The sequence below is a fragment of the Ptychodera flava genome, unplaced genomic scaffold (genome assembly GCF_041260155.1).
Source record: "Ptychodera flava strain L36383 unplaced genomic scaffold, AS_Pfla_20210202 Scaffold_37__1_contigs__length_1687728_pilon, whole genome shotgun sequence".
In the NCBI taxonomy this organism is placed as follows: Eukaryota; Metazoa; Hemichordata; class Enteropneusta; family Ptychoderidae; genus Ptychodera; species Ptychodera flava.
Genome location: NW_027248359.1, coordinates 1,515,884 through 1,531,848, shown reverse-complemented (window position 1 = coordinate 1,531,848; position 15,965 = coordinate 1,515,884). Strand labels below are relative to the sequence as shown.

Below are 15,965 nucleotides of genomic sequence, written 5' to 3'. Positions count from 1 at the left end.
TACGGAGCCATTCAAAGTCTCGGTCCAAGGTCAGCTACTACCAACAATCATGACGACCGTGGACTCTCCGTTGATCTAACATCTCGGCCACCTAATTCTGATGCACTGACTGTAATTGGAGACAACTTTCATTCATCGTTTTTTTCTCCATGTCTGTGATTTTACCTTGCCTTGTTCTCGATATCGTGACGGTACCGAAACCCTCCAGTATGTTTGTCAACTGTACCTTTCAAGCACCCGTTTGCGTCAAGTTCTGTCGTTCGCCGAAATAAAATAGCTCTTCTCAAGAAGCCATCGAAAATTAAATTTATAGACACAGTTATTATTGAAATATAAACATTTGAATAACAATGTTGAACTCTGTTGATATCGTTTGCAATGAATGCTGTACTACTAGCGACATAATAATGATCGTATTGATCAGCTGATACCATGACATGCAGCTCGCTGATCATACTGATGTCGATGCGTGAACATTCCGTTTTCTTTATCTCTGGCATTTCACCGTGTCGATTTTTTGAATGGCATGATATTTAAAGGTGATGTTTCAAGTTTCATATAGACGGTAGGGATGCAGTTGCTTTTCATTTCCTTCGAAAATACATCGTTTTTCAATTCAAAACGAACCGTGAAAGTGCTGGTCATTTTTTGTGCTGAACGTGCGTGTTCAGTGCAGTGCACTGTGCAGTGTGGAGTGCGTGTAATATGATATGTACAGAGTCAGGGCCGATCATGCTGGACGACGCTCACTGGCTTCAAACTCAGTTAAAATTTCCTTTTTTATTCGTTTTCTACAACTACAAATTCACTGGCATTGCCAAAACTATAAAATAATAGCAATAATGCACCCCCTCCCGGCCCATAATGGACTCAAGCAAACTTTGCACTCCATAATGTACTCGGCTTCGCCTCGTGCATTATGTCGTGCAAAGTTTGCCTTCGTCCGTTATGAGCCGGAGGGGTGCATTATTGCTTAAGTAAGGCCAGAGTCTCCCTTGTCATTCATTTACCTGTTTCCTACAATCCCGCAGATCAAGAGCGTGTAGCTGCGCACTCTTATGAGGAGATACCCGTAGTAGAGAATACAGACGAAGATGACACTGATATGCATGATTATGACGAGGCAGCGTCGACAGATATATTCAATACTATGGTAATTATTAAGCAATGCTAATAAGCTGCTATGTATATACTTTGTGTCTTAGAAATATTTTGGAAGAAAAATAAGCACAAATATTGGCAATTTTATATGCAAATCAAAAGAGAACTTTACAGGATGATTGGCCTAAAACAGTATCTCTCAACGTCAATTGATCATGCTTACGATTTTTATACATATCGTTGAGGATATGCCTTGCTTGGCATTAACTCAAGCGTTATTTTAACAGGCGGGTGTGCGGGAAGGTCCATATGTGCAACCAGAGATTGATGAAGATGCCGATGGGGAATACCTGTCACCTGGTCAACAGGTGTTTGAGGTGGAGCGCGACAGATTGCACATTACTGCTTGTGTGCATTCTGGTGAATTCTATAGCATGCACAGAGGCGAAGCTTGGTTTATAGGTGGTAAAGAAGGCTGCACGAAAATCGTCATCAAGTCACCCACAGGTAAGAATTTCAAAATATGTTTGCCCTATCGAGTATAAGTTTTCCCTAAAAAAAAGTAAGCACATGTTGTCGTTGTAATGAATGCAGTTTCCTTTTTGGGATATTGCAAAATAGTGTACTTTAAACAAAAGAACAATAAACCTAAAATTGTTTCGAGAGAATTTGATGAATCATACTTTAAGAGGTTGATGGATTGTCCCACAAATGGAAACATTGTTTCCTTTATGTAGAAAAAAACAAAAGCCAACTCATTATTCATCAAATCAAAACGCTAGTCATCTATATTCTCGTACACTATTATCAACTCAAATATATCATTTCTAGGACAAACCTTACAAATATTTTTGTAGTACCAGTAAAGCAAGAATGTTTTCATATTTGAACGCTATGATAAACACAATTTATCATTTCAGAAGATGAAGAATCAAATTTATGCCTCCGAAGAGAAATTGACTTAATGAAGTCGCTGTACTCACATCAAAATGTTAATGCTCTTCTGGCTTGTTGCACAAAAACAGGTGAAACTTTGTGTTTATATGATTTTATCAGTGGTATTATTTAACAATTATTACTAGCTGTAAAGATGTGTATGATGCCATAGTACTAGTTTATGTAGATCATTGATATTACAAAGTCAAAAGACACAAGTACCCAGAGATGGGCAACAAAAGAGTGATATATCTTGCACAAACGTCCGCCATTACTGTTCTTATTTAAATCAACATACTCAACTTTTTGTTTCGAACTGCATTTTTTTTCAGACCCACCACAGCTTATAACAGAGCACGCACGCTATGGCAACCTGCGATATTTCTTGGCTCAAAAATGTCAAGTCATATTATCGTTGGGCTCTGTTGTTATGAAAAAACGTCTTTTGTCTTTTTGTTATGATATCGCGAGAGGAATGGAATATCTGTCTAGCAAGCAGGTAAGTTTGCCAGTGTAATAACAATGAGGCAAAAAGGGTCATTTTTACGTCACTTTGTTCGATTTAAAAATGAATAGTCTATTCCATAAAATATAATCAGCATTTTTGTATAATGCTGCTTTATGCACCATTGTCAACCTACTCCCACAAACGAGAAAATGACACGTATCTATGGTTATGCCAAGCAAGGGTCTTCCTGGTTACTAACCAGCAAAATACTATGCAGAAAAATTAAAGCTTAGAAAGAAACGTCAGAAATATTTTTATTTTTTTTAGGTAGTACACAGGTATTTAGCAGCCAATCACATACTGTTGTGTGATGGAATGGTATGCAAAATTTCAAATTTTGGATATTCCACTGATGTCATTGGGGATACACAATTCTTCGAAATGACGAATCAGGTAAGAAAAAAACAATAAAACAATAACATTAGGCATTGAGTATATCTGTACATGTACCATCCAACTCATAAACATATGGCATTATTTACTTTCCAAAGGTGGGCGGTTGTGAGAGAAATATTACTGGAGGCAAGCCATGGTATCTTCTACTAAAATAGTGAACGAGGTGAGATTCATGAATAACCAGCACAATGATAAAGGAATTTTGATAATGACAGTTAACTTCCTTTCATAATTTTAATTGTTTCCACTGAAACGTTTTGCGTGCTTTATTTTTCATAGTTCGAAATTTCCTATCAGTGGATGGCGCTTGAATCCCTGCTCCAACGAACATTTACCACTAAATCGGATGTCTGGTCATACGGCATTGCACTCTGGGAAATATTCACACTGGGTAAGATATCTCATATCCTTAAGTGATTGTAAATTCAATTTATATCGGTTTGTTTGTTGGATTTTTCTGTTGTTTGTTTACAAGCCCTGCCTTTGATTGCCTATTTCTCTTCTTTTGCTTCTTTGCATCAACGGGATGATGATTTTGAACGCAATAGATGATGACGTTTATTAAAACCGAATTACGACTTACTTAAATGAATTTCAATTCCATTGACAGGGCAGAGACCGTATTTTAAGGACACACAGAGTGAAGTATTGACAAAACTTAATAAAGGATACAGATTATTGAAGCCTGGTTACTGTGAGGAGGAATTGTGAGTAACAATATGACAAAGAGAGCCTTTACAAGGATGAGCAAAATAGTCAGCGTTCACTGATATTATGCATTTTAACGTAGAATGCGCCTCTCAACTCTTACAATTATAGTATGTTTGCTTCCCACTTGAGAGATTCATAATGAAGCTTATGGAGATAATAAAGTGTTTACTGGCTTACTTTTTTTTGAAAACTAGTTTTTCGACAATTAAAGATATCATGGGTGTGGTGGCCATTTGATTTTGGGAGTGTCGGTAATATTGGATAATTTATCTCTCCAGTACCGAAATTTATAACATCAGATTGTTATTCTTGACCTTGGTAAAATAGTTTAAGGTTTAAGGTTTGCTTAAAAACACGTTTGATAACAAGTTTGTCTTCCGAGGCACGAACTACTGTAATAACCGGTCACAAATACTCACATATATTGTGTATGCTTTTCCGTTCGTTACTCCACTTTCTATATAAATTACTGTATCAAGCAATTCCATAAGGCAGACAATATAATGTATCCCTGACGTTTGATTACCCTTTATATTAGATCGCGTGTTGAGACGTCCAATCTGTTAATTAGACGCCTAATCTGTGTTTACATAAATGCAATTGTCGCCACACAACATAGTCTATATCTGCACTTTTATATTATGAATGTTCAAATAATTACGTATAAAAATACAATTCTTGGAAGATTGCCAGAAGTAACGTGTGCGCTTGAATAATACAGAAACCGAAAAACATATAACGGTTTAGTTTACTGCCAATCAAAATCAGGTGTAAATTGAACATTACACTCTTGTTTGTCTTAATTCGTCCGGTTACTTTGCCCCTTTGCCTGTGATATATGGAATGCTATTAAAGTGCATGAGAATGAGAACAAACACGACTAAATATTACTGACAAGTGCACACAAAAATGTGTAATTATACTTGATTGACAAAGCTGCAAATCTTGCAAACTCATGTCTTGTCTTGCGAGTTGCATATCATTAAAAACAATTGGCCTGACAACACAAGTATTTGTTTTCGTTTCATTCATCAACTGATGTAAAGGACTAAGAGAGAAAATAGTGTCCGATTTGTTTATCAAAACCGCAGCAGACTTCGGTCGTTATATTTGTTTTGGCTTGTAGACGAATAAATTATGCTGGCGAGGTCAGATAACTCAAACTTGATCAATTTACCAAAAATGTTGCTATGTTGCTATTTTAAGCTTTTGTGTCGTGACTCCGATACTCATATGATACTTTTTACCGTACACTATAATATAAAAACATGCAACAAGAAATGTAGTGTTGACGAAATTTCTATTAATTTTGCCAACCAGAATGCATGTCAATCTGTATATCTGCAATTAGCTGTATGTATCTTAGTCCTTTCATCAGTCTGACTTCTTGCATATTTGCGTCTCAGATTGTCAGTACCTGTTACTGCAACCTGATCGCTTGTTTTGTTGGGTGAGTCTTTTCCTGACTCTGTGTCTCTGTTTTTATGGCTCTCTGATAAAGTAATTGACTGCCTCTCTCAAACCAACAATATCACTACTAACAGGTCAAAACAATTTTAATCGTCAGTCTCTCTGTCTCACTATCCTATTTGACTGTCTTGTCTGTTTATCTCGCTGTCATATCTGCATGTCTGACTGTCTGTATGTCTTTCTCTCTCTCTCTCTCTCTCTCTCTCTCTCTCTCTTTCCCTCCCTCCCCCCTCTCTCTCTCCCTCTCTGTCTGTCTGTCTGTCTGTCTGTCTGTCTCTGTCTCTCTCTCTCTCTCTCTCTCTCTCTCTCTCTCTCTCTCTCTCTCTCTCTCTCTCTCTCTCTCTCTCTCTCTCTCTCTCTCTCTCTCTCTCTCTCTCTCTCTCTCTCTCCTCTCTCTCTCTCTCTCTCTCTCTCTCTCTCTCTCTCTCTGCCGACACCAGGTATAGACTCATGCTCGCATGTTGGAAAACTAAGCAAGAAAGCCGGCCTTCATTTGCAGACATTATATCGTCAATATCACAGGTGTCTGTGAGTAACCACTTTATTTTCGTCTCCATGGCTAGGGTGCACAAAGTTTTGAGCAAGCAATGATTGGTGGCTGCGTAAATTGTATTTGATTAGCTGAGATGTGTAAATAAAGCATGTCACCAAAATGTAACCTGCGGAATGACCCCTAACCTGTGACATTTATCATGTGCAAACTTTATAAGCAGGTCGTAAAGATATAACATAGTAAGCGATGTTAACAAATGCCGCAATGTTTGCATGACAAATAATCTAAACTGATAGTTTGTTATTTCATTTTAATTACACTCATTTCAAATTTCAAGTCATATAAATAAATTGAGCAATATTTGAAGGTGATAAGAGTTATCAATATCTTTAGCAAATATATTATACCGTCACGTAGTCTTCCGACCAAGGCTAAGTACTTGAAAGAAAAATGTTCCCAGGTGTAACAAGTTTTCACAACATGTAACTTTTGTTGCAGAAAATCATTCCAGTGAAAAGAGCAAGTGATGATCGGGACGATAAAGTTTCCGGAAAAATCCGTCGACCCTCTTTGCAAAGGCAGTTTAGAGTTGATCATTATATTGTCCGTGTTACAAGAGAGGTGTTCCGTGGTAAATTTAGTCAAATTTATCTCGGCAAGGCAAGAATAATTGATGATGAATCTGATTCTGTCCAAAATGTCGCAGTCAAAGTATTTACAGGTATGCAAATAAGGCACAAAACATCCAATGAATGAACTGTATGTTGAAGTTTTTTGCTTAGACACCACAAGGTCACATCTACAGAATAACGTTTGTGTGGCTACTTTTTGCCATACACGAATAATTTTCTTTGTTGTATGAATAAGATTGTTTGCCAGAATTCATATCACACTTGTTAGCTAAAATATTTATATGATTGATGATTATAAATTTAAGTCCCTTCTTGCTTGAAACAGCTAGGTACAGGGATTTGTTCATCATGTTGTTAAGATAAAGGGCACGCTTTTATTTCCATTCTTAGATGTATCGACTGAGGTTTCCTCCTTGCAGCGGGAAGTTGATCTTATGAAATCAATACCAAGCCATGAAAATGTTATCGGCTTGCTGGCTTACTGCACTGACGAGGGTGAGTTTCCCTCACCCTACTTCTAATACGTCCTTCTTCTCTTTCATTATTACATTTATAAAAATACGTAGAAAACGTACGGAGTGATAGTGGTCAGTTTTTAAGGTTAATACATCTGAGAAATATCCATAAAAAGGTACGGTGAGATACTTTGGCATGGCTACAATAGCAAAATCCCCTACATCATTTCAGAGATGACTGAGGGATATTGCACGGAAATCTTTATTATGTTTTTAATTAAAATTGCGACGAAACGATTGTAGTGCCTACACATTATATTACTTGAAAGTTGATTGTTCGCTTCATTTGACAAACAAAGAAGTGATGAAACAAATGTTGTCTTTCAGCCCCTCCCTTTTTTGTAATGGAGTTCGCTCGACATGGAAACCTTCAAAGGCACCTCGTTGAAAATCGTCCACGATTTCTAACAGGTGATGGGATGTCATCCCAAAGGCAAATTTTCTCGTTCGCTAAGGATGTCGCTTGTGGCATGGAGCACCTTTCCAACATAGGGGTAAGGCTGGCGGCTTTTGAATCAATTGTATCCTGGTTGATGTCTGATAAAGTGACCAAAAACCATGTGAAATGTTGTGTATCCATAGAGCTATTGCAGAATCAATTTTGGTAGATTCTTACAATGCACAAATGAATCCATCAGAGTATCCATTTTATGCACCACTTAGAATCCGTTTCTTCTATATGTAATAGATTCCCTCCGCATACAGCGAAACTGTCAAGTATTCTTGGGGAATCCATAATGAAATCATTGATAATCCTTTGTCGAACCAATTCTCTTGGCATTGTTAAAAGAACGCGAGTAAAATAAACTGTAAAATAAATACTGAAACGAGTTTAATTTTGCTGGATGGGGAAAGGCAAAAATTAGTTCTTCCCTCTTTTTCAGATTACACACAGGTATCTAACTGCAAAACATGTTTTAGTTTTCACCAATACAATTTGCAAAATCTCCAGTCTCGGATATGTAAGTGACGTTACACACGGAAAAAGATTACTGGATATGGCAAAAGAGGTAAGGCGACATTCTGACATGTAAGATATAATATCACAAGTATCATGACTCGTTTGATTGTTGATTCTTCAGGGGGAAATGCAAAATTGTACCACAGGTGAAAGATATTTAATACACTAAATACATAAAGCTGTGTATGGATTTGAGGACGTTACCTAGGTTTTTTGTTAATTTTTGTTTGTGTCTTTACAAAGATTTATTAATTCCTGTTATTTCCATAGGTTAGACATCCGTACCAGTGGATGGCTTTAGAGACGCTAACAAATTGGACATTTGACACATATACAGATGTATGGTCATTCGGTGTTGTTCTTTGGGAGATAGTAACCTTAGGTAATTTACTTAACTGGCAATCAAAACATAATTGAGCTTATATTTTTTCCTGTTTTTATCTGATAAGACCTGCAACACGATGATGGACACGTGTAAAATGTCACCATTACATTGAATAAAGTAACACAAGATTAGAAGAGGATAACATGACCTGAGGATCAATGCAGCGACAAAAATAAGTATAATCGTATTACATATTCGCTGTGTCTTTGTCAACCTTTTCGGGGGAATTAACTGGCTATTTTTGTCAATTGTCTCAGGAAAGAAGCCGTTCGAGGGATTTGAGCAACACGAAGTTCTAGCAAGACTTAGAAAGGGATACAGACTGCTGAAGCCTAGCCATTGCAGTGACGAGGTGTAAGTAAAACAAATGTTGAACTTTAAATGAAATGCATTGTCTGTTTCCTTTATTATTTATCTGGCATTACACTGGACGTAAACGTAGCAACAATACATTCTATCAGACAGGTTTTGCATTCCCCGGTATTTTTAATAAAATCAGATTATACAGACGCCATTCATTAAGTATGTTTGCAAGGGGAAAAACAACACATCCCATTCAAAACAAGTCTTATCTTGAATTCCAATTGTTATTACATTGTTAAACCGCTAATAAAAATCACAGTATATACAAAAGTAAATCTTTCTTAATCTAATATTAAAACAAACACTGGACAAAATGCTTGATATGCGCTTAGCATATTTACGTATATGGAACAAAATATCAATTGCATACGCAACGTATATCTTTGTATATAGAACATTCAATAGGTTGATATGCGTAGCGTATTTCTATGTAGATCATGAGTATACGTAATGCAGATCTTTGCACACTAAGTGTACACTGTAGTTTTGCATTTATTAGTATACGTACGTGTTTACTTAACGTATTTGACAGATGTACAGAATCAGTATATGCGTATATATAGTTGTATATCAAGCATTTTGCCTAGTGAAAATTATATGCCACTCATATTGCAGCTATGATACAATGCTCTCATGTTGGAGAAAAGAGTCGAATGAAAGACCATCATTTTCCAAACTTGTTGATGTTATAAAAGACCACAGAGAACGAACAGATGTAAGTCTGAAGTCCTTGCAATAACATTTAATCAATGAACCCGAAGCTGCTGTTGCTGATGATGATAATAATTGTTGCTGTTGTTGTTCTTATGGTTGTTTTATATTGTTTTTGTCGTTGTGTTTTTGCCGTTGTATTAGTTTTCATTCTAATTGTTACAGTTTACATTTCATGCATAATATCTGATTAAACAGTCAAGATAAATCTGTCGGCAATTCACCGTTCATCGCACGTTGTAGTGAAGCTTACTATAAGTTTGCTCAGAATAAACCTTAAACAATTCAAAACACAACCTGACACATATATAATTTCTGTCAAATGAGCACTTTAATATTCATGTTGTAAAATTATAATGATTTCGACGGTGCTGGTGTCATTTTTTTATAGCGTATTTATAGAATTTAATCTGTTTCATTTGGTATTTCAGAAACTTGTAGATTTCACCGAATACAAATGAAGATTATAAATGGCTCTTTTGGCGATCTGACTCAGACACGCAGTCTCATCTGCGAACAGACGCGACCCAGAAGCTGACCTTCGACCACACGTCTGGTGCTATAAATTGACGACATGTCAGCGTGTTGGGCTTAAATTACACCTTTGTCCCTTTCACCTTGAAATGACTATACTAAGATCGCATGTTCCATATTGTAGTAGCCAGTTTGGTGGCAGATTGTGACCAAGCCTACCTGTGCTGGTACTTAAAATCCGTCTTACGAGAATGCAACGAGATGGTAGTTGCACAAATTTGAGGGGACAAAACATCATGATTTTTATAACTTAGGGCGTCTTTACACAAGTTTGAAATACAACAACATGTGAAAAAACCCAAGGCATTAAAGAATTGTCACTGTGTTTGGCAATATGACGTACCTTAAATCATCTCCGTAACAAACACCTTCGAAAGTTAAGCACGTGAAAAAGGTTCAAAAGTGGTGGCTATCTAAATATGAGTAGACATACACCAAACACCGACCAGGTGACCACTGCCAAATCAAAAACTGTCTACACACTTTAATGTCTTAATGCTATAGCAGGTTGTTGACTGTAAAATAAGATCACACTTTTTAATAGTGTTGTTGTGCAATTCAAAACAGAAGCTATATATTTTGTTATAAACACGAATAAATAACTTCAAGTGAAAAACATGTTTATGTGTGTATTTTACTTTGGATACAGTGATTTATGGGGCTCGCATATCTCGGAGCGTGACCTTTCTGACGATACATTTTGTCAAAACCATGTAGGTTAATACGGTAAATTGTCAAACTGACATGCAGACATAGGACTCTACAACTCAAAATATAAGTAATTTGTTCATGGATCGCACTATTGACGCAACGTAATCGAACTCATCAATAGTATTGACCTTGTGAGGTAACTGATATTTTGCCCAACAAATGAGCACAATAGACAACGTTAGGAATAGGATACACTGTCACTGCCCAGGGGACACGATTCCTGAAAAGAAAGCTTTATAAAAATGTCTTTTAATATTTTATATTGGTTCCATTGCCCATGTTTTAATTACAAAATACTGGTCGGCGACTGGTCATTTCCTTTGTTCATCAAGATCGTCTTTCCGTTTCGATCAGATGGCCAATCAATCCGATCATTAGACGAGTGGACTCGAAACTAAAGACTGCATGCACAACGGCCTGCCAAGAGGGCGAAATTTTCTCGGGCTTCAAATTAAGGCACCTAATTTGACTCTAGTCCCTTTAATAGGTTTCGTTTGCTCATCTTTTATGTAGGTAATATTAAATTGTCTCGTTGATAGCGACGAGCTACACTATATTTTACTTTCTTTTTCTATTCTAGACAAGGTTCCATATGCCAGAAATATGTCTTTTCGTTAATTAAATCTTTGTATTAGGTCATATGTAAATTTGGCGACCCCATTATCCTTTGAGAAAAATGACAGTGTGGCGTATTATTTGTTTGTATACATACAAAAATGTCTGTAAGACTTCCTGACAGGTAAACTTGTTAAGTTGGTATTTTACTTGGCAACATATTAACGTAAGTAAGGCATATATTTATGTTAAGTCTTATAGCGGTCAAAAAACCAGTAGCTAGTCTGCTTGGGTACAAGTATTCTTGATAATGAAGTTTTTTGGCCAATTTAGGTTACACTGGTGAGGTTCGCATGGCATTGACCAGCGTCCGGAAAATCAACGAATATCGCTCTAGCAAGCAGTAGCACTTAGACGTCCAGTAATAAGAGGTCTCTCTCAAAACCTTCGAACTTTGACCCCGCCTGAGTAACTGACGTCACCCCATTCCCCCGTCTCCAATACAGTGACTAGTATCAAATCATCGTGTTCCCATGTTGAAGATATTTTAGGTATTGTGACTTTCTCTATCGACATCACCAACTTGTCCGTGTCAATAAGATGAGCAATACGCTTATGGATGTTTCTGCACTGCTTAGACAATTTCGCACTGACCTATTTTCAGTTCTAACCCTTGCTAGCCGACGACGAAAACATCGCATTATGTTGGATAATATGGCAAATCAGTGTGAACGGGTACCCTGGTCTGTGCTTGTAAAAAACATCATAGGGGCAAATATAACATTATCTCTCAAATCATGTGACACATGTAATTAATCTTTTATATTGGTACATTTCGTTGAAATATCAAATCAACCTTAAACTTGTACCTGCGAGTGAAAACTTGGGGGGATTTCATCTATTTTATATTTTGTGAGAGAAAGGTTATTGTCGCCATCGCCAAAGTTTAAAGCCGTCTGTGACCAAACCTTAAATGAGTTTGTATTTACGCATACACAAACATGGCCGACAAACATCAGGGGACGAAATCATGGAGCCGTTGAATATATGTACTGATCTTTGTAGGGACGTCGTTGTTGCACCCTGATCTCGTTGTTGTGTCAGCCAAGTAAACTATTGACAGATTTTCTCATCGATTAGGATAAGAGGTCATAATGGACACTCATGTTTATGTTGTTGTTGTTGTTGTTGTTGTTGTTGTCGTCGATATATTTGTTGTCGTTGTGTTTTGCCGCTTTTATAAGTTTTAATTCATCTTAATATTATCTTTAAAACCCAATATAACAATATCCAACTTAACAGTCAAGTCAGTTTTCTCGGCACGTCTCGATTTCTTCACCTTTGCAGTGAATAGTTCTTATGTAAAGCCAGAGTTTCATTTTGGCAGACTAGACCTCATTTAATCGTGAGTTTGTGAAATTGTAAATATTTTCCGCGGTATTGAACTTAAAATTACTTCATATCGTTTCTATAGAACATTATTGTTTCACTTCATATTTCACAAACTTGTAAATTTCATCGAATACAAATGAAGATTATAAAATGGCTCTTTGATGATTTGACCAATGTACAGGAACACAGCCTCATCTGTATTCCAGAACAGACGCGACCCAGCAGCTAACCTTTGACCACGGGTCTGGTGCTATGAATTGACGAAATGTCAGCGTGTTGGGTTTAATCACTCCTTTGCCCTTTCACCTTGAAGTGACTATGCAAAGATAAAATGTTCAACATTGCATTAGCCAGTTTATTGGCACTTTGTAAACAAGCCTAACTGTGCTGGTACTTACAGCTCGTCTGACTTACAAGAATGCAGCGAGATGGTGGATGCACAAATTTTAGGGGCAAAACGTCATGATTTTGATAACTTAGGGCGTCCTTTACATAACATTCAAATATAATAGCATTTGATAAAGACCAAATCTTTAAAGAATTGTCACTGTGCATGAAAATATTACGTACCTAAAAATCATCTCAGTAACATGAACCTTCAAGTTAAACACGTGAAGAAAGTTCAAATCCAGTGGCTATCTAAAATGAGTAGACATACACCAAACACAAACCACGTGACCACTGCCACATCAAAAACTGTCTACACACTTAAATGTCTTAATGCTATCAGCAGGTTGTTGACTGTTAAATAAGATCACACTTTGTAACAGTGCTGTTGTTCATGTTGTTGTCCATAGTGGAATATCTTAAATATGGGAACATTATAATTTTAAGCCAGTCACTGTTTTAGAGAGACGGGGGAATAGCATTACGTCAGATACTCAGGCGAGGTCAAAGTTCGAAGGTTTTGAGATAAACTGGACGTCCTAGTACTACTGATTGCTAGAGTGAGTCGCTGATTTTCAGGATGCTGTTCTATGTAAAGTGTGACCCTCACTCTTGTAACATGAGTTGGCCAAAACTTCCTAATCAAGAACACTTGAACCTAGGCTGACTAGCCACCGTTATTTTAGACCACTATAAGACCTAACATAAATACATGCCTTTCTTAAATTAATAATTTACCAAATAAAGGCCTAACGTATCAAATTCAGATATCAGGAAGTCTTACAGACATTTTTTTTATTTAAACAAACAAACAATACGCCACAGTGTCATTATTCATAATCTAATACAGTCGCCAAAATACATATAAACAGTTTAATAAACGAATATAAAATATTCTGGCATATAGTATACTATATCTGGTAGCTATCGACCCAACAATTAAATTTCATCTGCAGAATATAAAGTTAAGCAAATTTACGGTATCAAGGGATTCGAGACAAATATGTTGTCTTTATTACATATTTTCAAAAGGTGATGGAATCGTCGATTAAAACAGTTTAATAAACGAATATACACATTTCTGGCATATGAATCCTTACCTATATAAGTTAAAGAAGCTAATATATGGTGTAGCTATCGACGAAACAATCTAATTTTACCTACATGATTGAACAGATAAGCAAATATACCCTATTCAAGGAATTTGAGACATATTTGGCGCCTGAATTCGAAATCCCATAAATTTTGCCCTCTTGGCAGGCAGTTGTGCATGAAGTCTTTAGTTTCGAGATCACTCATCTAATGATCCGATTGATTGGTTATCGGATCGAAACCGAAAACACGATATATCTATGAATAAAGGAAACGATGAATTGTCACCGATTAGTTTGTAATTGAAACACAAGTAATGAAACCAATATAAATATGTAAAGACACTTTTGAAGGTTTCATTTGCAGCAATCGTGCCCCTTGGCAGAAGACAAAGCACAATAATACTCTTACACAAGATTACTGACCCTCACTTTAATTACGTAAGGAAATTATATCCAATTCCATGTAGTCTATTATGCGCATTTGTGGGACAAAATATCAGTCAGCGCTTATAAGAAACATCCTTACGGGACAAATATAACATTACCTCACAAATAATGTGACACGTGTAATCAAAGTTTGATATAGGCAAATTTACTTCAAATTGCGAGTTACCAGTCGAGGGGATTTTCCTCTGTTTTATAAACTTGTGAGAAAAAAAGTTAATACCGCCATCACCGATGTTTAAAGCCGCCTGTGACCAAACCTTAAAGTAGTTTGTATTTAAACATACACAAACATGGCAGACAAACATGCAGGGACGAAATCATTGAGCCTGTTGAATATGTACACTGATCTATGTAGTCACGTCGGTGTTGTATCCTGACCTCGTTGTTGTGTCAGGTAAGTAAAATATTGACAGCTTGTCTCATCGACTGGGATAACAGGTCACGGTGGATACTCACGGCAGCAAATCTGATATCTTGATGAGTCAAAATAATCTCAATTTTATGAAATGGTAGTAACATGAGATGATGCGACATTGTGTGCAGTTGTGCACAAAGATCGCAAGCGTAAAGTAATGTCAGTTTACTTTCGATCGGATTCGAACTCACAACCTGACCACCTAGCGCATACATCACATTCTAAACCGCTCGGTCAAATCCCCACGTAGATGAAGATGACTTAAATTGATTTACATGTGTTTATCCTTTTAATTTCAGCCAAACTTTTACAATAGGAGAACTCGAAACTAAGGTTTCCCCCTAAGATCTGCAAGGTGAAACTGCATCATGCTCTAATAACTCACACTCTATAATGCCCTTAAATGTCCTTATTCCCAAGCCTTAAATTAGGCGATTATGACGATAATACCTCTCTCTCTCTCTCTCTCTCTCTCTCTCTCCTCTCTCTCTCTCTCTCTCTCTCTCTCTCCTCTCTCTCTCTCTCTCTCTCTCTCTCTCTCTCTCTCTCTCTCTCTCTCTCTCTCTCTCTATATATATATATAAAACAAAAAGCGACATTACATATTTTAACATATTTAAAACCACCAGTGTTAACGATGGATATGTGGGAAAATATTGTAATTTTCGTCCATGATGTTTAGAAATAATCAAATTAGGCTACGTTAACCCTCTGACTTCGTCGTATTAATGTAATTTATGACAGGCAATTGTGAATAAGTTGTTTGTCACGCGGTACGGATGGTCAGAAGGACACTGTAATTCGGGCAATAAAATGTCTCACAGAGTCCGTCAGAAAATTTCCCTAATTGTCAATTCAAGGAAGAGACAATTGATATGTGTCTTAAATTGCACTAGTTCAAGGTACTCTCGGGGTAAAAATATTTCACAATGTTTGCAAAAGTAGCTTGTTAATCCTCTGTATACCAGCTACGATAAAAGACAAGTATCTAGCACATAATGCCTTAGTTGCTTGGATGTATTTGTTGACTATTCTCGTTACTATTCTACTAGTAACAGCAGTGAACCTTGACACAGTCTTCAAATGACCGCCATTAAAGTCTTGAGTAGTTTAAAATGTGGACGAGTGCAGAAAAACCATGCTATACCGTTGGAGGGGAGGGTGAACAATATTTAGTTTTAATTCTTGTTTGTTTAGGAGAGTTAACTTTGATTGATCCTGACGATAACAAAAGTCATCAAAAAAGAG

General features: G+C 36.8%; 1 protein-coding gene across 1 annotated transcript; it reads left to right on the top strand.

Annotated features, from left to right (window-relative positions):
- Positions 1 to 1,023: 1,023 nt before the first annotated feature.
- LOC139127830 (uncharacterized) lies at positions 1,024 to 10,332 on the top strand. Its single transcript, XM_070693695.1, has 16 exons — positions 1,024 to 1,153; positions 1,389 to 1,608; positions 2,022 to 2,126; positions 2,370 to 2,536; positions 2,813 to 2,938; positions 3,221 to 3,332; positions 3,552 to 3,648; positions 5,563 to 5,650; positions 6,114 to 6,336; positions 6,638 to 6,742; positions 7,090 to 7,256; positions 7,647 to 7,772; positions 7,994 to 8,105; positions 8,366 to 8,462; positions 9,087 to 9,186; positions 9,614 to 10,332. The coding sequence occupies exons 1-16, from the start codon at positions 1,106 to 1,108 to the stop codon at positions 9,641 to 9,643; spliced, it is 1,923 nt and encodes a 640-aa protein (XP_070549796.1). The 5' UTR covers positions 1,024 to 1,105; the 3' UTR covers positions 9,644 to 10,332.
- Positions 10,333 to 15,965: the final 5,633 nt, after the last annotated feature.

Excerpts from the sequence above, each read along its gene's own strand:
- LOC139127830 (XM_070693695.1), top strand. The coding sequence starts at position 1,106 with ATGCATGATTATGACGAGGCAGCGTCGACAGATATATTCAATACTATG. Across the intron at positions 2,127-2,369 it reads GGCTTGTTGCACAAAAACAG|ACCCACCACAGCTTATAACA; the intron begins GTGAAACTTTGT and ends ATTTTTTTTCAG. Across the intron at positions 5,651-6,113 it reads CGTCAATATCACAGGTGTCT|AAAATCATTCCAGTGAAAAG; the intron begins GTGAGTAACCAC and ends CTTTTGTTGCAG.